The sequence below is a fragment of the Pleurodeles waltl genome, chromosome 10 (genome assembly GCF_031143425.1).
Source record: "Pleurodeles waltl isolate 20211129_DDA chromosome 10, aPleWal1.hap1.20221129, whole genome shotgun sequence".
NCBI classification, from domain to species: domain Eukaryota; kingdom Metazoa; phylum Chordata; class Amphibia; order Caudata; family Salamandridae; genus Pleurodeles; species Pleurodeles waltl.
The window spans coordinates 920,151,736-920,175,046 of NC_090449.1; the positions used below are offsets into that span (position 1 = coordinate 920,151,736).

The following is a 23,311-nucleotide window of genomic DNA, read 5'->3' on the forward strand; positions in this document are numbered from 1 at the left end:
AAAGTCAGGCTACCATTTTCAATAAAATGCCTAATTTAGTAGCCTTGAGAAGCGGTCTACAAAATGTTTGCCTACCTACTGACGTTTTAATATTAATATAGTGAAAATTCATAAAACTAAAGCACAGAACCCTGAACTATCACCATTGCTCACCATAATGCCCTTCTTATAGCCATTGTAAAGTTGTTTTAAACTAGTGACAAGGAACAAACCTCCAAAATTAACAGTTAGAGTACCCAGCCTGAATATTGCATACCCGGATGCAGCAACCTGCCAGCACTAAGTACTTTAAAATCCTTACTCAGCACATCTGATTGCATGAATCTGTTTCTTCCTAAGATGGTATTTTTGAACGGTTAAGATATGCAGTCTCTGCTTGATGTATAAAAGGACAAACTGCATACCCCATAATTGCCTACTAAACCATAACAAGTAAAGAGTACTCCAGTAATACCATTCATAGCGAATCAAACTGGGGCATTCAGTACTCCTAATCTACTTTGTGGCTCCTGAAGAAATAGCACCTCGACTACTAAATGCAAGAAAATAAATTCTCATGTTCTCAGGTGGAGGACACATCAGTAGATTACTTTAACCCTCCTTAAGCTTCCTGCAGCCTATGTCATTGTCAAGCATGGTGCCATAAATTACTAAGGGTCTTATTTTTGGGGTCTTATTTTAAGTTTAGTAGGTTGGATACTCCTTCAAAACATTATGCTTATTCCGTCTGCTGACTGGCAAGTGCCATAGGCTATAATGCACTTGTAATTCAGGCAATGGGACATCGTCACATTTGTGACAGAGCATCTCTTCTTAAATGAAATAAGCCTGTAAGAAAGGAATGGGAATCTTAGATACTCTCCTAGACGAGACCCAGTCACTTTTCCAAAACCAGAAGCAGCAGAGTATAATTTGGCCAGTCTCATCTTTTGTAATAAGGCTTTCATATGGCATGATTTAAACTTTTCAGGCAAGCCTACTATTGCTTATATCCTCTAACACTGGTAACTGAACTGCATCACATAGAGTTCCAACAACATCTATCGCCAACTTCACAAAAGAAATAGAACTGTATTTCTGTCAGAAACAGACATGGCCCTAGACAGGTTGCCAGTAACTTCCAGTGTCGGATAGCCCCCATACAATCAGTACCCCCATATTTATTCTCGATTTTAGTTTTTTACTTTGAATTTGGAGCCCCACTTAACGTGTCTTCCTGGGTGACTATCTAGTGTACTGCTTTGACAAGCTGCCACTGCTCAGTTTCAATATCTTTAGACAGCCGAGCTCTAGGGATTGAGCTAATAGTCAAGTGAATCGCTCCTCAAAACATGTTTCACTTTTTATTTAACATTCACACAAGACACAGGTTTTCGTTGCCATATTGGATTGCTTTGGCCCTCTGAAATTAAAGTCTGTACCACTAACTTTGATGATGAATAGGAACCAGTTGGTAAAACCTCCCAACGTACACTGTCCAGGTGTGCTGGAAGACCTGCATTTGGAATCTGCTCTTCTAAACCTTCCAGAATGTGACCATGCTGCCAATTACTCACAAGACGGGAAACAATCACCCATGCATCGGTCTCGGATTGGGTGAACAGTGGACGAGAGCAGCTGTGTTTACTTATGGGTTGTTAAAAGACCTTAAAGAATAGTCCAGACTACCAATGGAATGTGTATATAGAGGAAGAGAGTTTTGTGTGAGTGCACTGATCATCATCCACACCCCACCCCCCACACCACTCATTGACAAAGCTCTTTACTGCACAGTCCCTGTGTATTTATTCATCCATGCATTGACATTAATAATGTACTTTGACCGCGTCTGGAAAAAAAAAAGCCAAACATATGCACCCTTCTCTAATACATCCTTCTTGCCAGGGGATCAAAGATAATAGAGGGAGGGGGAAAAGAGGACAGACTTAAGTCATTGTATATCTAGACGTGTTAAGGTAATTTTAAATTAAAATAACTAATCCCAGAAATATATTTGTACTAGTCTGTTTTAGTGTACTTCCTCCGCATCTTTGTAGACGTATATCTTTACTTTTTAAAGTATTTTGAATGTAGCCATCAACTCCAGCTAACAGTGTTTTAAGGTTGAGCCTGCGAGTGCATGCGCTAGCTCATGCGAGAGACGGTTGTGTTCAGTAAAGGGCTTGTTTTATCTGCAGCGATCTCACTTTCTCCTCGTGAATACTCCTTTCAAGGCCTTTGCTCATTAGCTGTGTTTCCTGTTTCAGGGGCTGCTGAAGATGGACTGCCAAGGGTTAGTGGCGCGCCTCACTCAGGATACTGTACTCCTGACTACTGCTGTGCAGTTGGGTGTACGCTGGAGGGAGTTGGCTGAGAAGGTAGCCAGGCTCACAAGGCAGCAAATTGAGGCCTACGAGATCCCGCACTATGGTAAAAATGGTGAAGTGAATTTGCAGGTACGTTTTGTTGTAGTTTTGCGCCTTGTGTTGCAGTATTTCTGCAACAGGAATGTTGATTTTCAGTTCATAGTTTCAGAGTTTTATATTGCATGTACAGACAGTGTTCGTTAAATAAAATCCACGGGTTCCATAAATGTTAAGATGGACCAGTAACGCTAGCAAAATTATTTAACAAAAATATTCCAAAGGGATGTGTGGTGTTTTGCTTGGATGCCGTTTTCCCACTGCTTCTGAGATATTTTTGTTAGAAATATTTCAGTACTCAACCATAATTTCTTGTGTCTTATTCATAAAAGATACAGATTTAGTGTTCGTGTTGGTGCAACCGGTAAAACACCTGCTTCCTGTGCTGCTCTTGCCAGCCCGAACTTGTGCTTGGACCCTTCTGCATTTTTTTTTCTTTCCAAAAACTTCTATCCATTCAAATACTGATGAAGTGACTTGGTACAATACTGTTTGTTTTACTTATCCTCGGGTGTCTTTCTAAGTAGAAGCACAAGCAGCTCTGCCGAGAGAACTCGTGGCTCGCATCCAGATGCTCTGTGAATTTGACTGGGAACGAGTAAGGGACGTTCGTCACACTTTATGGCTGTCAATGGGTTAGACAAATGTGTTTGGACCATTCTTCCGATTGGTAAACATGGAATGTTTGCCAAATCTCATGGACTAAAAATGTAACCATTCGCAAAGTGTGAGGTGTCGGAACTTAACAGGTCAATAGTTACACAAAAGCAGATAGCATTGGGAGGGGCGAACGGCAGTCTCAGTGACGCCTACACCATCATCCCGATTTCAAATTGATTGTGCTCTGCACCTTGTGCCACTGTGCCCACATACCTCTAAAGGATAGGCATCTCACTGCCAACACACCGTGAGTGTGAGTGCTTTTGGCGGAGGTTAACTGTGCCATGCAGGGCATCGACCATCCCTTTTCTACGCTGTAAGCGTTATGGACACTTTCCCTAAGTATTAATCTCTCGTTTCCAAAGTAATATTACTATTTTACTACTACTACTACTACTACTACTACTAATAATAATAATATTAATACTTTGTAAGGATAGTTTACGGGTGCGTACTGCAACACATTGCATGAAAGTCTCTCTGAAAGGCTTTTATTTGTTTTAATTGTGCGTTTCTTGCAAAAGTAAAGTGTTGCACAATGCTAATAAATCTGAAACTGACAGGGGTGTTCAGAAAGGTCATCTGATAAGGGTAGAGTCCATGATTGAACACTAACATTGATAGCCACCCGTTGCATCAATGAAGACCCTTCACAAGGTTGGACAGTTGAGAGACCCATGAAGGTCACACCCCTCACAGTGCGATTTATGTGTAGCTGGCAGTACGTTAATTATAAAACAGAATCCACCTCTGGTCAAAATGTTCTTAACTCGAAAAAAAATAAACTCTCCCTCTACCAATATTTTAGCTTAAAACCTGCACTAGCAGATTAATTTTTTACAAAAGTATTTTTAGGCCAAAATATGTTTCTAAAGTGAGATAAGTTAGTTCCCATATCATCTGGAATGTGATGCCACAGAATTTGAAAAGAAATGCCTTTAGTGCAAATGTAATTACATTTTCTCGGATAAGGCCTGGTGTCCGTGTAAGTGCACTGATGTAGGTGCTATGTTATTTTGTTCTGCCGGATGAATCCCTGAAAACGTGGTTTTCGAATCAATAAAGCTACATAAGGAGTCCGGTTGCATGTTTTGCTTAGCTTTCCACTGAGCTGCTTTTTAGGTCGAGCGTGCAAGCAGCGCTCTGAACTGTTGGAATCTATTTGGGGGCGTTTTTTCACCAAGCCCACTGCACCCCCTTCACTATCACTCATCCGTGGGCTTGCTTGCCTTTCAAAAATCCTCTGTTATCTTTGGTAAATGGTTTACGTTTGTCCCTCGTTGGGGCCGGTTTGGTTACTGCCTTGGACATCGACCCTTTTACATGGATAATTGCTCGATTGGCGATACATTTGACTGCGAGGGAACTTCCTTTTCCTTTTGTGTCTCTCCTTCGCGCCCATGCTCCTGGTGGCCATTGCACTTTGAATCGGCTCACGTATATCAACTTTTTCACTTTTCATGTTGCTACATGTGCAGCATGATTGACACTGTTTCGACCAAGTTCACTACTTTGAAACTTATTATTGAAATGTTTGTAAACCAATGCTCATGGAAAATAAGGACTGCAAATGACAAGCTTTCTTATCTCGTATTTCTTGTGCCTGCCTACTTTCAGTTTTTCGCACCCATTGTTTCATTTGTTGCATAGCCAGTGAGTGACGGTGAGTGTTAACAGTGAGTGCGAGTGGCAGGAAACCTGTATGTACTACTGTCTATGTGTGTTTGTGTGTCTATGTGGAAATACTTGAAGTGTAATATATTGCGACTATATTGTGGATAAATAATGCTCTATTGGTATAAGTACCTGCAAATTAATTCTGCATATACGAACCCACAGCTCCAAGTATCTGGGGAAGAGAAGGTCCAAGACTTGTGGTCTGAGTGGATTTGACTAGAGACAGACTTTTAATGACTGGTGATTGTTGTGCAAGTGGATGGTGATGGTAATGATGCATGTTTCCGTTGCTGTCCAGCTGGCTTAGGGTGATATGCATGGGGTTGTGGTAAAGTGAGTGGAGCTGGTGTGAGTTATTGATGGTAATTTGAGTGACTGGGTGCTTGTGGTGTAAGTTCCTGGGGTGTGTTAGTGTGGATGGCTGTGGTGATAACTTGCTTGGAGTGGGACAATTTGTGATAATGTGGGTGAGGATGGGGTGAAAGGCTGGGGTAAAGGTATTGTTAATGAATAGAGAGGCTAACGTATATGGCTGAGTGTTAGAAATGGGGTCTTTGGTTGACAATCAGGTTACCCCCTGTTCAAGCAAGGATCCTAACTCTAGTCAGGGTAAAAGAGAATCATCCCCAGCTAACCCCTGCTTACCCCCTTGGTAGCTTGGCAGAGCAGTAGGCTTAACTTCAGAGTGCTAGATGTAAAGTATTTGTACCAACACACACAGTTACCCAATGAAAACACTACAAAACGACACAACACCAGTTTAGAAAAATAGGAAATATTTATCTAAACAAAACAAGACCAAAAAGACAAAAATCCACAATACACAAGTCAAGTTATCAATAAAAATGTAAAAAAGAGTCTTTAAGTAGATTTAAACACCCGCTAACGCTGTCCGCATGGAAAAGTACCTTGGGCGTGTCAAAAATAACCCCGCACGGGCGAGTGCACATCAAAAAAGGGCTTGCAAGGCATTGATTCCACTCGCGAGCGGGACCGTGCGTCGTTTCTCCTTTCGCCAGGTCGGGCGCATCGTTTCTTCTCTCCGCAGGAGAGCGATGCGTCGATCCGGTCAGCACTCTCGGGTCCGGGAAGGTCTTGCATTGTTTTTCCATGCACAGTGGTACTTGAGTCAGGAATCCAGCTGCACGATGATCCGAAAACCCCACAGCGCGGGTTGTGATCTCCCAGCCTCCATCAGCGATGCTGCGCGTCATTTCTCCTGCTCTGTGCGTTGATTCTTCGGTCCCATTTCCTGCGAGGGTCGTTTCTCAGCTGGGGAGCTGGCGCAGCGCGGTTTCTTCAGCCGCAGATCGGAGTTGCGTTGATCCCGCACGGCGTTCTGTGTGTGGATTTCCTTGTCTTTAGGCTGCCAGCTTCTCCTTTCAGGGTCCCAGGAACTGGATGGGCACCACAGGGCAGAGTAGGAGTCTCTCCAGATACTCCAGGTGCTGGCAGAGAGAAGTCTTTGCTGTCCCTGAGACTTCAAACAACAGGAGGCAAGCTCTAGCTCAAGCCCTTGGAGATTTCTTCTCAGGATAGAAGGCACACAAAGTCCAGTCTTTGCCCTCCTACTCTGGCAGAAGCAGCAACTGCAGGATAGCTCCACAAAGCACAGTCACAGGCAGGGCAGCTCTTCTTCCTTAGCTCTTCAGCTCTTTTCCAGGCAGCGGTTCCTCTTGTTTCCAGAAGGGTTTTCTGAAGTCTGTGGTTTTGGGTGCCCTTCTTATACCCAATTTCTCCTTTGAAGTAGGCCTACTTCAAAGTAATGTCTCTTTTGAATGTGAAATCCTGCCTTTCCCCTGGCCAGGCCCCAGACACTCACCAGGGGGTTGGAGACTGCATTGTGTGTGGGCACGCACAGCCTTTTCAGGTGACCACTCATCCCCTCTCTCCTAGTATAGATGGCTCATCAAGATATGGAGGCTCCACCCAGCTCCCTTTGTGTCACTGCCTAGTGTGAGGTGCAACCAGCCAAACTGTCAAACTGACCCAGACAGGGAATCCACAAACAGGCAGAGTCACAAAAATGGTATAAGCAAGAAAATGCTCACTTTCTAAAAGTGGCATTTTCAAACACACAATCTTAAAATCAACTTTACTAAAAGATGTATTTTTAAATTGTGAGCTCAGAGACACCAAATTCCACATGTCCATCCACTCCCAAAGGGAATCTACACTTGAATCAGATTTAAAGGTAGCACCCATGTTAACCTATGAGAGGGACAGGCCTTGCAACAGTGAAAAACGAATTTAGCAATATTTCACTGTCAGGACATATAAAACACATCACTATATGTCCCACCTTAACCATACACTGCACCCTGCCCTTGGGGCTACCTCGGGCCTACCTTAGGGATGTCTGACATGTAAGAAAAGGGAAGGTTTAGGCCTGGCAAGTGGGTACACTTGCCAAGTCGAAATTACAGTTAAAACTGCACACACAGACACAGCAGTGGCAGGTCTGAGACCTGATTACAGAGCTACTTATGTAGGTGGCACAACAAGTGCTGCAGGCCCACTAGTAGCATTTGATTTACAGGCCCTGGGCACCTCTAGTGCACTGTACTAGGGACTTACTAATAAATCAAATATGCCAATCATGGATAAGCCAATTACATACACATTTTGTAAAGGAGCACTTGCACTTTAGGACTAGTTAGCAGTGGTAAAGTGCCCAGAGTAACAAAAACAGTAAAATCAGAATCCAGCACACATCAACAACCTGGGGAACAGAGGCAAAATTTAAGGGAGACCACGCCAAGGATGAAAAGTCTAACGCTGAGCCTTGTGAGTGTGGGTACGTAGAGGGGAGGGTATGTCCAGGGAGAAGAGATGAGAATGGCTGGAAATGTATTGTGGGTAAGTCCTAGTGAATAGTGGTTTGTTTTGCTGGAAAGCGTGTTTATGTAAGTATGTACGTTCCCGAGACAGAGTGGAAAAGGGTACTAGATATAGATGCATTGTTATGAGTGAATCAGACAGTGATGGTGTGTGTGGCTGCGTGTAACTGAGTGAGTGGTTTGGATGATACACATGGGAGTGCCTGAGGTGGGGTTGTGAGTGCCTGGTGGGTTTTGTGAACTTCTGAGTTAGTGGCATAAGAATAACTTGAATGACGTTGCTGTATATGGCAAAATTGATTCGAGTGGTTGAAGTTAGTGATAATGTTAGTAGATGGGAATGGTAGTTGTAGTATAAGTGGTGAAGCTAGTTCCCATGTGAATAGCAGGAAAGGTTGGTTGTATGAATGTCTTGGGTGGTGTGCACACATTGGAATAATAAATAGTGGCTGGAGTGTTACCTGGTGGACAAAGAAGGGCAGTTGTGTGAGTGTTTTGGGTTAGGATGTGCATGACTGGGATATTGGTGGAGTAAATGTCTGGGTGGTAGTGTAAATGGTTGGAACGATGATCATGTGAATCCTAGAGTGTGAACAGCATCAGGGGATAGAGTGATGATGCCTTAAGCAGCTACAGGGACCTGGTTGGATCTTTGGCTAAAGTGATACAATAATAAGTTCTCTGACATGGTGGAGTTAGTTGTTACCTGGTGGTGATATGAGTGGGAGGGCATGGTGGTAATATCAGTAGGTGAGTTGCTTGGTTTCGCACTGTGAACTCCTGAAGTGATAGCCAGTTGCTGATGTAACAGTGCTCTGAGTTGCTGCGAAGGTAGTGTTAGTGACTGGGGTGGTGAATTTTGATAGGATTGCATATTGGAAATTGGGGTACTGGTTGAATTGGGTGAAATCTGGGGTAAAAGGGGCCATGAGGAGCAAGGAGAGCATTGCAGTTGGTCATCACTTTAGCACAAATTTCCTGTCAGGCGTAGCAGGTGGTCCTTGCTGGAGCTTTGTGTTGGCATTAACCACAAGCTCTCAAAACTGTAGAGCGAAGCTTCCTGGCATCATTCGGGGTTGTTTTGTCAAGAAGAGTCAGTTTCACCAAAACTTCACATAGCTGGGTAGTGTGAGATTTTGGCTTGAACTGGCCCATTTACATTTGTGAAGAGCCCAAATCCTCAGGATTTCTCCTATTCTTAGGGAGGAGCTCAGCTGAGACCACACTAAGAGTCCAGGACAATAGGGGCACCTCTTGAGGTTCAGAAACAGACTCCAGCATAGACCATTAGGGACAGACAGGTTGTGTTGCAGGTCCAGGCAGCAGGTCAGCTTGACAGTTGAAGGAAGCCTGTGGAGATTGTTATATCCATGTAGCTCAAAACAAGAGGTCAGCTGGCTGATCCTTGGAGTCACTTCAGCTTGGGTTGAAGGGTGCAGGTCCAGTCTTCCTTCTCAGCATGCAGAGCAGCAAAATAGCTGGGCAGTAGAGTAGCAGTCTTCTTGCAGCCAATCAGCACATCAATCCTTCTGGAGAACCCACAGGTCCAGGAGTGTACTGAAGAGTTGTGTCAGAGGAACCAATATTTATACATACCTGGAGCCTTCTTTGAACTAGGGGACATTTCTAGAGAATTCCCTTTGACGTCCTTGAAGTCTCCTGCCTCCAAGGCCTGTCACCCAATCCCTTTTTTTGTGTGGCTCTCTGAGAGGAATAAGCAAAGTCCAGCTGGCAACTGCACCCAGTCATGTGACCCAGGAACGGGCTGCAGGCCCCAAATAGTTAAGAGTGGGTGATGCCAGCTTTCTAAAAGTGGCATTTTCAACATTGTAGCTTAAAATCTGACGTTACCACTAAAGAAGCTTTTAATTGGAATTTCTCAAACACCAAACATGAAATGTTTTCCTGTTCACACTAAGATGTTAGCACATAATAAATGTAGGAAGGCAACAGTAGTGTAAAACAAATTTAAGAGTTTTTCACTACCAGAACATGTAAAAGTTAAAAGTATATGTCCAACTTTTTAAACTTAGAGCCTACCCAAGGGTTGAATTATATGTATTAGGAAATAAGCATTAGGCCTCGTATGAGGTGTGTTCTGCCAGGTCGAGATGGTTGTATAAAACAACACACACAGGCTGTAGTGAGAGGCCTGAGACATATTTAAAAGGCTACATAGGTGAATGACACAATTAGTTTTGCAGGCTCATTAGTAGCATTTCATTTATAAGTCAGGGGTACATGTAATACCGCTTTACTCCTCTACAAGGGGCTTACAGGTAAATTAAATGTCCCAGTTGGGTGTAATCCAATTTTACCCTGTTTAAAAGAGAGAGAACAATTTACCACTAGTTAGCAGTTGTAAAATGCATGAGTCCTAAGACAAACAAAAACAAATTGGCAAAAAATGCAAGAGTACGGCGAAACGTTGGTGGCAAGACCCACCTAAGGCTGACGGGTCTAATAATGGTGATGTGAAGGGCTGGGGTGGTGTGTGATTATCTTGTGATTTACTGCAGACTAATCTCACACCACCACAGCCAATTACCATAGACTAATCTTACACCACCACAACCAGTGTCATTCACAGCACCACTGACTGAGCCCATTAGACTACCCTTTATAGTCAATCAAAACACACTATCCAACCTTTCATCCACAGACATTTGTATGAGCAACATAGCAAACAACTCACACAAATAAAGTACTGTCTTTGGCAATTACCTACACCATCCTAGTGACTCTAATAACTACTGATAAAGCATTTCAGGTTGGGTTGTTATAGTTACTTGAAATAACTAGAACTATAATTGCTGAATGTCTGTGGTTTTGTAGGTTTAAAATATGAGACCAACTATAACGTCCCTGTTACCTTTGTTTTTTTAAAGTGAATTTCGGTGTTTTATTTAATTCTATTTCCTACCTACAATGTCCCAGTAACCTTTGTGTTTTTTTCAGTGAAAAAAAAAAAAAAACTCTATATACTTTATCCTAGTCACTGGAAAATAATGATCATTGTTTTTCACACTCTCTGTGCCTTATGCCACTTCTTCATGGGAAGACAATCTGTAAACAATCTGTAAACTAAAATGCTAATTAAAGCCTGAGCATGCACTCTTTAAAAACGGTAATGCCATATGCCTTCAGTCCACAATGTTTTTTATGTGATTATGTACCCTGGATGTATGAAAATATAGATTGACATCAAAACAGCGGGTGAGTGCTACGGGTTATTCTGGGATAAATATCTGCAGACAAATAGGACGATGTAAGAGTGTCAAGTGTCAGGACACTCTATCCGAGCAAACGACTCAATGATTCACATTCAAAATAAGGAAAAATAAGGGTGTGCCGCCTACACTGCAATAATGACAGAATCTGTAGTAATGAAAGTGAAAAGCACTTCCATGTATACGATACCAAAAGACAATTGAAAAATTAAACAGTTTATTAGCTTTTCATTTCCCTTTCTTTTGAACCTTATTTTTGAGGGAGAATTTCCTGTCAGTATTTGATGAGAAAATACTTATTTTATTGTGCTTCGAGTTTGCTAGTTAGAGATTTAGGCCCTCACTACGATCTCGGTGGGGAAACCCGCAGAGATCGTCGCTGACAGTCAACAGAAGGCTGCCAGCACGCAGAACCCCCCAGCCGGCCACATTATAAACATCCAGCTGGGTCGGCAGGCGGAAACAGTGTTTCCACCAGCCGGCTGGATGCAGGGCCTGGACATTGATGCCGGGCAGTGAAATGCGCGACGGGGCTGTGCATGGGGGCCCCCCTGCACTGTCCATGCCAAGTGCCCCTGAGTCACTCATTCTGCCAGCCTTTCCGCCAGGAAAAGGCTGGTGGAATCTGACTCATTATCTGGCAGGTAGTACTGCCTGCAGCGCTGCCCAGTTGGATCAGAAACTCCGCCAGGCTGCCTGGTGGCAGAAGCCTGGCAGTGGCAGCATTTCAAATGTGGCAGTTTGGCCACGTTCATTATATGACAGTCTGGACCGCCATTGGGTTGGCGGCAATTACAGACCACTGTGTTCATAATGAGGGCCTTAGCCTCTTACAAGTCATTGTCACCCACAAAGGTCACTTAGAGTGAACTGTTAAAAATATTTGCAACAGTTTGCAAGATGTATAGTTGTGTGTTTAATGTTTATTTTACATATTAACGTACATTCTACGTATGTGCTGATAAAAGATATTTTATTTTAGTGAGGCAAGGGACAAAGAAGTGTTCTAAAGTGAAGAACAAATAGTGTTTGCGTGTGACTGTTGAGAAGATGCAGTATTACTCTCATATTGTATTCTATTCAAAACAATATATCTACATGTGTGTATGTATTTCAATCAAAAAAATACCTACATGCCTGCATACAAAATTACTGAACGCACCTAAGGGTTCTGTGACAGTGTATTGAATAAGGTTTTTTTACCCTTTACTCCTTTGGTTCCAGATGTCATTAGTTACATCAAAAAGACGCATGGCCTACATCAGAAGTCCTTGACACTCATAAAATTTCCACACCAAAAACAATTTTGATTGCTTACCTTCATTTTTATAAATGTTTTGATTAGTATTTTAAGTTAATGTGTGCCCCTAAACGTGAATGTACAAATCTCAAGTTGTAGAAGTTGAAAAGAACTTTTTGACAATTGTTGAGCGCACTATTCCCACAATATTTAGGTTGCCACATTTCTATACATTAAACACCCAGCTCTAGGAGCTTACAAGGCACACTTTAAAGGTGAGTCTTTTGTTATAAATATACATTTTCCCACATGTTAATGAAGTGGTTTCCAGCTGTTTGGATAATCAGAGAATGATGATGCTGTTTTGAAGCCAGTTGTTCAAATAGGTTCTACACTTGGCATTTAATGTCCTTGCTTCTGGTGCATTTTTACACTTCTATACAGTGGCTGCACTAGACAGTTAAGTAAACCAGCTGGGTGAAACCAATTTTGGATACCCATTTTTGGGCCACAGCATATGCACTGTGGCCCTAATTGGCAGTGTCCCAACACAATCCTAACACCAGTAATAATGGGGTATTTAAAAAGGTGAAAAATGCAGGGTGGAGGATTGCACAGAAATGCCTAATTCATGCATCAACAATAAAGCAAATATTAGATGTCACCATGGCCTCTGTTCAAGTGAGATTGTTAATGTGGAGCACCACAGCAGCCAGGAACAGAAGCGTAGAGGTGCAAGGTTGAAGTACTGATTCCATTCACAAGTAATGTCTTCTGCACATTTAATGTTCTTGATCCAGCATGTGCAGTTGGGTGCTCCATTTGTTGATTGTCATACAAGTCCATCAATCACAATTGCAATTAAGGGGTTCACAATAAAAATTCACTTCCAACACTTTCCTTATAGTGATTGTTTTTACTGTTTCTGTTAGGCAAAGTTCATTAAAGCTGACATGTATTTTGCTTATTATGAGGGTTTTTTCGAGGCCAAAATACAATTCTTTAATAGTGACGTGCAGATGTGTATCTCCCACACTGTACCATCATTCTTCAGACGAAAGAGGTATATGTGTCAGGGGCCAGGGGTCTGCCTGCAGCCCCAACATCCGTTTCCCTGTAATACTTTACTGTGTTATTAATTGGCTGGCAGTTTGTTACCTTGGTCAAGGTGGAACACACTGCGCGTTGTCTGGGCTTTTTGAAGCAAGACTGAGGCTGTTTTGGAATGTGAAGAAGGAATTTACAAATATTTAGGGCTGTTTAGGAGAAAATCTTAATTTCAGTTTCTCTCACTTCCCTATTTCAAATGATAAGTCTTCTGAGTAATCAGGAGCTAGTCAGTTTGACGGAGAAGCACTTTGCCACAAGTTAACTAGCTATGTCTAACTTTTTTTGAGGCTTTCTCTTCTTATATAATCCTGGGTAGCATTCTCAATGTACAGATCTCTCTGCACAGAGAATCTGTTGAGTAACAATTCACTGAACAATGCAACTCACTGATAGATAATATTAGGCAAATTATGGTAAGAGGTCTTATGAAAGATTGGACACAATATGCAGAAACACCTATGGTGCAGTCCTTTTAGAGTAATTGGTAAGCCATGTGGTTAAGACCGTAGATTGCAGCACTCAAACAGTAATAAAGTGAAAACACAAAATATGTCCCACAACAATTTTGAACAATATACTAAATCCTAATTAATTATTTGGCACTATAATGGGACAGAAATCTAACCAATATAACCGGAGTTTTGAAATTTTACATTTTTATGTGAAATCTAGCACCTAAAAGATGAAAAGCGCCAGCCACAAACACCTAGTTGCGCAAGATTGGTTTCAGGTGAAGATTCAGGGCTAAAACAGTAGGGATAGCTTCTGAGGATCCTAGGCAGGCTCTGGGCAGCAAAGCAGTCCTTCCCAGTCCAGCAAAGCAGTATTGTGGAGTACACAGCAGGCCACAGCAGCAGGCAGTCATTTGTAAGTCCTTCCACAGGTCCATAAAGTGATAAAATGAACTGAAGGATGGGCCCTAAGCCCTATTTTAATAGATGATGTCTCCTTTGAAGTTGGAGAAATTTCCAGAGGTTTATCTTTGAAGTGCCAGGAATTTCCTGACTCCCATGCCTTTGGCTCCAAGCTGGCTGCAGAGACTATGTGGAGGTGACAAGCCTTTTGTGTGAAAGCAACGCCTATTCAGTTACAAGTGGGGCAATACCCAGCTCCTCCTCCCCCATCTTGCCACCAGATGTCCCATTGAAGCACACTTAATCCCTCTGTTTTGTGACTGTCTGAGAGGAATTCACGAAGTCTGTCATTTACACCCAGTCATGTGTCTTAAGACAACCTGCAGGCACCAAAAGGATAAGGGCAGGAAAATGCCAACTTACTAAAAGTGTCATTTTTCAAAAAAATAATTTAAAACCCAACTTTACCATTTAAGTGAATTTTTCATTACGGTTTCATAGATACCAAACATTCTTATCTGGTCCTAATCAAAAGATAGCACTTATTAATTGTAATAAGGCAATCCAATGTTATCCAGTGGGACAGGTAGGCCTCACAGTAGTGAAAATCTAATTTAGAAGTTTTTCCACTACCATGATATGTAAAACATAAAAGTACATGTTCGAACTTTTAATTACTATGCACACTGTCCTATCGACTGCATAGGGTGTACCTTAGGGGTGACGTAAAGGCAATAAAAGGAAGTTTAAGTCTTGACAAGGGGTTTTCTTGCCAAGTCAAATCGGCAGTTTAAAACTGCTTTCAGGCAGCAGTGGCAGACCTGGGACATGCTTTAAGGGGCTACTTTAGTGGGTGACCCAATCTATGCTGTAGGCCCATTAGTAGTGTTTAATTCACAGGCCCTGAGTATATTGTATAATACTCTACAAATTAGATATGCCAATCAGGTTTACACCACTTTAAACATGTTTAGGGGATTGAGCTCAAGCTCTTTACCACTGGTTCACAGTGGTAAAGTGTACAGAGTCCTGAAGCCAACAAAAACGAATTTCAGCAAATAAGGGGTTGCATGACAGAACCATGCATGGCAGAATCACTCATGGCTTAACAACCCGGTCGGAACAATAACCGCATCTTAGCCACGCATGACTTTAGCACACATGCCTTTACAATGAATTTCATTGTAAAAGCATACTTAGTAAAGGTATATTTGGTAACGCCATGCGTGGTTGTGTGATGCAACCCCCCCAATTCCGTTGCCCCTGCTCTAAACCCTAAAACCTACCCTAATCTAACCAAGTGTTTTTCCACAACACAAAGTCCTATCCATGTACTTTGGCACATACAAACTTCTAAAATGTAATTTAATTAGACTTTAGCTCCAAAAAGGAATGATGATAAATCACTTGAATGCTCAACATTGAAAGACAAGCAAAATGGAATGAATTGGTTTATTTTGCGGTTTTGTTTCCTTTTTCTACAAGTATTTTTTTTGGTTTGGTGCTAGATCTTGGAAAAGGGATGGAAAAATAAGCATAAGAAATGTGTTTTAATTTTTAATTTTTAAAGCACCGCTGCATGTTTTCACTTTCGCCAATCTATTGGCATCTAAGTGGCACATGGAAAGAATTGCAAGCTCCTTTTTGTGAAGAAGCTACTTGCAAGATCACAGAAGTTAAGATATCGCATTAGGTATTATATGTTTTGCTGTTTGTTATTAGGGCATTTCTGCCATTGCCATGGCCTCATCAAGCTGGGGTGTGGGCAGTGCTTATTTTGTAAAAGAATAAGTACCAGAGCCCAAAGCTGTGCTCATGTGGTTCCATTAAAAATCGGCTTCCCGAATACCAAGATAGCATAGTGTTGAATTTACCTCTGGCCTCTGTAATCCACTACCATACTCTGCTGCCCCTTTTTCTCGCTCTTGCCTATCCATGCTTTCGCCCTTTGAGCCTTTTTTTCTGCCTTTCTCTTCCTCTTGCTTTCCCGTTTGTGTGTTTTTCTCTCTCTTGCTCCTAGTCAACACCTGATAAAGAAAAATATGTGTTGATGGGCCTCACCTGCAGTTACTGGCTCAAATTAAGCACTTGGTGTAGACGGTGCATTTCTAGTTGAAAAAAATATTTTACTTTTGCCATATCAATCTTTCAATAATTGTGTATCTCCTTCACTCACATTTGAACAAAATCTAAATTGTCCCTGGAATACTTGTCCAATGCTCTTTCTATTCTGCAGAGAGGCAGAGGATTGAATGACCATGTGTTCTGAGCACCTTTTTGACCCACAGACAGGCACTGTGAGAAACTTCCACTGCCTTCAGTCTCAGCTCTAGAATTAGCAACCATAGCCAGTTACAAACTAGAAATGTGCAACATGAAAAAAGTACAGCTACACAACCTGGAAATAGCTAACACTCTGGGAATGTACTGTTAAGTGTGAAATAAATACAGGAAATAAATCACTGGGGTGCTTTATTTAACGTTTTTCAAAATCGTTTATTTTTAGGTCGAGCCTAGGCAGCGCACATTGCCTGTCTACAAGACATGCTATGTTCAGTCTATGGGCTTTAACCACACCCACTATTGCCGTTTGTTCTTTGTTGTGCTTGTCTTAATTGCTTCCTTTCTATTGGTGCATTTTTTCGAAATGTTCCTCCTTTGTGTGCTTTGTTCCCTCCCAGATGATTTCACTAACAAAACATTTTTGTTGGCCCTCCTCCTATCCGGGGTTTGGAGCATTAGTGTTCTTTTGGTTGTCCATAGCAATGTGTTCAAACCACACCAGTGAAAACACTTTGTTTAGAAAAGCACCAAAGGTTTAAGGTTTTGTTTGTTCTTGTGCCTCTGCTTGGGTATACTTTACTGTTGTTTTCCAAGCTACTTTTCCCCCCACTGCTGTTTTAGAAATAATTGGCTCTGTGCATGATTTGCACCCTTCGGCAGAGACACACTCATCCACTTTCAGGCTTCCTAATTCTAAAGTCCTCTATGCAGTGCTGCAGCAGCTGTTCTGGTCCCAGTGGTAATTCTTCGTTCTAAGTCCTCTGGCTAGTGCTGCTAGCTGCTTCTCAGCTCCCAGTGGTAATTCCTCATTCTTAGACCTGTAGACAATGCTGCAGCTGCTTCTCTGGTCCCAGTGGTAATTCCTCATTGTAAGTCCTCTAGACAGTGCTGCAGCTGCTTCTCTGGTTCCAGAGGTAAATCCTCATTCCTAATGCTGTAGTCAGTGCTCCTTTCTGTCTCTCTGGTCCTGTTGGTAATTTCTCATTCTAATTCCTCTGGACAATGCTGCAAGCTGCTTCTCGGGTCCAGTCAGTAATTCCTCATTCTGACCCCTTTAGGCAGTGCTGCTAGCTGCTTCTCCAGTCCCATTGGTAATTCCTCATTCTAAATCATCGAGACAGAGCTGCTAGGTGCTTCTCTAGTCCTAGTGATAATTCCTCATTCTTAGACCAGTAGGCAATGCTTTAGCTGCCGTTCTGCTCCCAGTGGTAGTTCCAGATTCTAATTCCTTTAGACAGTACTGCAGCTGCTTCTCTGATCCCAGTGGAAATTCCTCAATCTTAGTCCTGTAGACAATGCTGCAGCTGCTTCTCTGGTCCTGTAGACAATGCTGCAGCTGCTTCTCTGGTCCCAGTGGTAATTCCTCATTCTAAGTCCTCTAGACAGTGCTGAAGCTGCTTCTCTGGTTCTGTCGGTAATTCCTCTTTCTAAATCCTCTAGGCAGTGCTGCTAGCTGCTTCTCTGGTCCTGGTGGTAATTCCTCATTCTAAATCCTCTAGCCAGTGCTGCTAGCTGCTTCTCTCGTCCCAGTGATAATTCCTCATTCTAGGTCCTCTAGACAGTGCTGCTAGCTACTTCCTTGGTCCTGTCGGCAATTACTCATTCTAAATCCTCTAGAGAGTGGTGCTAGCTGCCTCTCTGGTCCCAGTGGTAATTCCTCTTTCTAAGCCCTCTGGACTGTGCTGCAGCTGCTTCTATGGTCCCAGTGGTAATTCCTCATTCTTGGTCCTCTTGGAAGTGCTGCTTCTCTGGTCCAGTTTGTAATTCCTCATTCTAACTCCTCTAGACAATGCTGCTAGCTGCTTCTCTGTTCCGGTCATCTCTGTTCATACATCCACTACACTCCAAACCAAAACACATATGTAAAAAACATTGTCATTTACAATGCCAATAGCTTTAACTCTCACAAATGCAAGACGTATTGCATTACAAATGCATGTTTTGCAAGTAAAGGGCATGAATGAATATAGGTCACGATAATGATCACGGGGTCTGAGACCCTGAGGGACCTGTCCCACTTTACATCCGTGCTATCCACATATTTGGAGGTTCCCTTTGATTAAGCAATCTTAAATGAGTCATAAAGCGTAAAGAAAAAAAGTTATTCTATGTAACCGGGTCTGTGTTGCTGACAATCACAAACAGTAGGCATTTCAGAACCTTAATTTGTTAGATGCGGTCTGTTCTGGATTTGAGACCTAGTTTGATATCATTTCCTGCATTGACCCTCCTAAATAAATGATGCCCCTTCGGAAGCGACCTACCACAATACATTTAGAAAATCTGACTCAAGTGACTACCTGTTGTTTACTGGTTGCAAGTGAGGCCTCTCCTTATCAGACCGCACTTTAGCCTGGCCTCTTTCCGTAATGCTATAAATATCCTTCAGCAGATATGTGCAGGTTTACTTTGTTAGTTTACTTTGTAATCGTACATTTTTATAGATTGTTTTTGTAAGCTGACCTGGTGCCCTTAGTTTGATTTTTGGGTTTTATTTCTATAGAAACATAAGGCAGACAATCTGCAGAATTAAGGTAGATATGTGCATTAGTGTATTAAAACTGCTTTTCTTTCTTACTCGTGAAGTTATTTTTTATCTTGGTGAGTAATCCCTCAGGCACACCCCCTACAAATATGGGGTGTTTGTTTAACGCATATAGATTGTAGAAACAAACCTAATGGTTTTGGCCATAAATTTCAGGAAATAAATTCAATGTGATTGCGATTAGAAAGGTGTGTCCTAACGTCCCCATCTCCATTACTGGTAACACCCACATACCTACTCACAACTCTTAACTAGCTATACACTGCAGTCTTCCTGGTCTGATAAAATCCAAAAATCTTGTCAGTGACCACTCACCACAGAGTGGGGTGGGATCAGCATACTCACTGACCCCATCCCATTCTGACGAGCGACGGACCGCTGCCTGAGGAAGGCAGCAGTCCCATCCCTCCAGGGACCGCTGAGCGACCCTCCAGTAGAGCTGCAGTGAAGGCGAGTTTTGTTTGTTTGTTGATGTGTGGTGTGTGTGTATGCATGTGTATTTGAGTCAGCAAGTGCTGTGAATGGTTGTGTATGTGCGGATGTGAATGAATGGGTGAGAGTGAGTGTGCATGTAATGCCCCCACCCCCTCGCTGCTAAAATTACCATCCACCACCGCTAGCCACATTGGAAATGGAACACTTTTCAATTAACTCGGACTAAGCAATAATGGAAAGATATGGTAGGATGAAAGCAGCCTTCTACTTGAAAGTCTACTTTTATCTGCATCACAGTATGTGCATTTTATATAGTTCACACAAGATAGTGAAAAAGAAAGGTACTTTTTAGGAAAAACATTTTTTTTTTATTAAACGATTGTATCTTTCTAATTTTCTGCAGATGATGTGGAAGCCAGCATTCGATTTCTTGTATAACTGGGGAGCTCATTATGGAGAAAGTTACAGAGATGTTTTGCAAGACCTGCATTCCGCATTGGACAGAATGAAAAATCCCATAACCCGGCAGTGGCGAGAACTGACTGGTGCATTGATTCTGGTGAACTGCATGGAGATATTCAGAGCTTCTGCATTTTCTAAGATAGAGGACTGAACACAGTTAAGAATTTGTTTAGTGGGATCTTTTGAAACACCATTACATTAAAATATTCCTCTTTCAAGTTTCGGACATTTCTGAACAGTGAAGAGCAGGTCACTGATCTGTCGTCTTGAAAGTGTACCAGTGTTTTAAAATGCCAAGTATGTTTTTTTTTTATCCATCACATGGATACTCATGAACACTCAAGCAAACAAGAAGCAAATGTTTCCATTTGCATTATGCATATAGTGATATGTTTCTAATATGTAATACACCATTTCCACTCCTTTATTGTATGTTTGCATTGGATAATAAACAAGACATCTGTAGGTACCCATTTCAGCTGGTCGGGACGTGACATCCCACTGTTACACTATACAATGAATTGCTATTAATTTGACAGAAGCTGCACACTGTGTGGCAACAATGTTTAAGTTACACGTTGGGACACAGGCCCTGATTTAGATTTTATTGTATGGGATACTCCATCACAAACATGAAAGATATCCCTTCCTCCTTATTACAAGTGCATTATATCCTATGGCATTTGAAATAAGGCACACAGAATATCCTTCTCATGTTTTATGCAAAAACCCATCCACCAAACTCTAAATCAGATGCTTATTATGGTGACATACTGAGACCAGGAATACAGAATGGGTGAACCTCCCAGGCCAACATTTACCTACATGCAAACTCATCAATGTGAAATAGACATGTGAATACAAACTGATATCAAGCAATGTGCTCTCCGATGTTAAAATGTGTTAGTTTTTTACACTTCCACCAATTTGGCTCAATAGGAGCAGAGGTGTCAGTTCTTCCTGTACTATCCACAGGGCCACTGAAATTATGTGATTGTGCAGCCACAGCAATTTTTGCATAATTTCTGATTTTTTTGCTGCATTTGCCAAATAATCCATCATCTGCCGCTTAAGCAGCATATTTTACCAATAAAAACATGTTTCTTGCTCACGATTCAAAGATTACTAAAAAGCAGGGACACGTTGCCACACATTAGAGCATCCTTTCCAAAGGTTGACTGGCAACCTTTCTGTTGCTTATTGCTATATTTGGGTGTTAAACTGGTAATAATGAGATGCAATCAATGCCCAGACAGTATTAAAAAGTTTTAAAATGTCACAATAATTATGTAATATGATCACAAAATATGCTGCCTTACACCACATAATTTACCTTTTCTTGCCGCATAATTTATCAACCCTACCACATAAGTTGGCCCTCCCCTGCCACATAATTCTAGTGGCCCTGGCTATATATATATCTATTAATACACATTTCTAGAGGACATTACATGCACCAATAATATACGTTTCTGTAGTGTTATTTAAGATGTATAATAAGTTGTTCATGTTAAAGGGTAATTAAAATTGCCATATTTTTACTGGGTAAATGTTTTGAGATTTTTCTAAAGCTTTGCAAGCTTTACAAACATGAAATGGTTTAAATGTTCCCCGGTTGACATTTTGAACAAAAAAAAAAATGATTAAAATAATGAAAATGACAAGTGTATTGTATGATTACTTAAAATCATTACAAAAAATGTGTAGAATTCTAAATATCACACTGAAGAAGAACACGTAATTATTTAAAATCCATAAAAATACTATTTCCTGTGCTGATACATATTCATAATAAAGTACTAGTAACAATAACATCTGTACAACATTTATAGAAATATGAAACGCCATACTAAAGGACAGCTAAAATTATGGCAAAACAAAAATGTCATACTAAAGAAAACCACGCTGTTGTTTGAAAACCTCAGTAAAAAGTATATGTGGATGCTAGTGCATGTGCATAATAAAGTGCTGCATACAATAAAAATATGTGACGGTAGCGTATATGAGAGCAGCTGAAGGTCGTGCCAGACATAGTGATGTTAGAGATACCGCAGGAGTGCCAAATTGCGTTCACCAAGTTGGGTCCTGTTGCATTCAAGTGCAAAACACATAACTTAAGGGGACATGAATTGTGGAGTGCAGACAGCAGAGCTAAAATCTTTGGTGCAAAGGTGCAAGCCACTTTATCGCAGACCACTGATTCACTCTTCATTGATGAGTGGTTTGTGGCTGAGGCTGTTGGCCGTTCCTCCCAATTAACAGATGGTAGGCTTGCAATATGAATTTCCTGAACCTGGCCATGTCAGTCACTGATTCCAGGGCCCCTTTGGGAGCACAGTTGCCCTGTTGTAGGAAAATAGACCTCAGTAAGTTTTGGTGTTGCGGGTGTGTGACAATGCAAGACAGCAGAGTAGTATGTGTCTGAGAGATTTACCTTCTGTAGTTACACAGTCTACAGTGAATTATGGTTTTAAGGGTTCTCCAAGTTAAATTTAGTTCTCTAATTGGAAGCACCACTAATCTAGCTGATAAAATGTGGTTTAAAGCTCGTTTTCCCACTGCCTGGTGAAGGTGAAGTTTGGCTGATTTCTACAATTGCGAGGCTGGTGGTCTCCCCACCGGCTCAAATACAACTTTCCCACTGGGCTAACCAGTGGAAACCTTGCCCATTGGAAAAGGTGCAGCAGCATTGTTCACAGCTCATAATTGAGCCGGCGGATATGCTGCCGCATGCAGGATGCACCAGCTCTCTTGAAATGTGCACTGTCTGCACGGCAGACATGGGTAGGGGGACCCCTGCAATGTCCATGCCACTTGTTCTCCGCCAGCCTTTTCATGGCTAGTGGGGAACAAAGTTGTAAGCAGCACTGAGTTCAGCGCCACCATGACTGATTACTACCAGGACCATCGTCAGCCTGTTGGGATCTTGAATCCTGGTTGGTGTGCCCACCAACCTCGTAATGCAGCAGTCAGACTGCCACTGCAAGTCTGGTGGTCTTGTGACCGCCAGACTTGTAATCGGCCCCTGAGTCATCTGCGTACTGCATGAGTTGGATTCTCCTGTCACCGATTCTTGAAGTGAGTAGGGCCTCTCCAGATAAGGCCGGACCCAAATCAGATGCATAGAGGTTAAATAACAGGGGAGCCAGCATGCAGCCCTGTTTTAATCTTCAATCTTTGTCAGTCATAGCAGTGGCTGTCTACCCCTTGAGTTTCACTCGTACCCAAGTCCTGGTATACAGGGACATGATAGCTTACAGCAGTTCAGGGCAGATGTTCTACCTCTCAAGCTTCTGCCAAAAGATGTTGTGGATGACCCAGGGAGAGATGAGTGAGTTACTGCTTGATGAGCACGGTATGAGAGGAAAACGATGTTGTCCACAGTTGACCCTCCTGTGTGGAACCCTGTTTGGTAGAAGAGAAGTAAATCCTCTGAACAGGGTCATTGGGCTAGCTCCTGGAGCTGTATGCTGGGGTAGGATCTTCTCTTAATGTCCGCTAGAGCTATCAGCTGATAATTTCTTGGGTCAGTGTTTGAACCCTTCTTGAAGATGAGCTGAAGAAGGGATCCCC

At 42.1% G+C, this 23,311-nt stretch overlaps 1 protein-coding gene across 1 annotated transcript in view; it reads left to right on the plus strand.

Moving 5' to 3' along the window:
* The window catches only part of MACC1 (MET transcriptional regulator MACC1), a 132,152-nt gene extending 110,750 nt beyond the window's left edge, over positions 1-21,402 (plus strand). The window contains exons 4-5 of the mRNA XM_069211687.1: positions 2,247-2,435; positions 19,680-21,402. Coding sequence (XP_069067788.1) covers positions 2,247-2,435; positions 19,680-19,889 — 399 coding nt within the window. The 3' untranslated portion in view covers positions 19,890-21,402. The remainder of the gene's footprint in view (positions 1-2,246; positions 2,436-19,679) is intronic.
* The last annotated feature ends 1,909 nt before the right edge of the window (positions 21,403-23,311 follow it).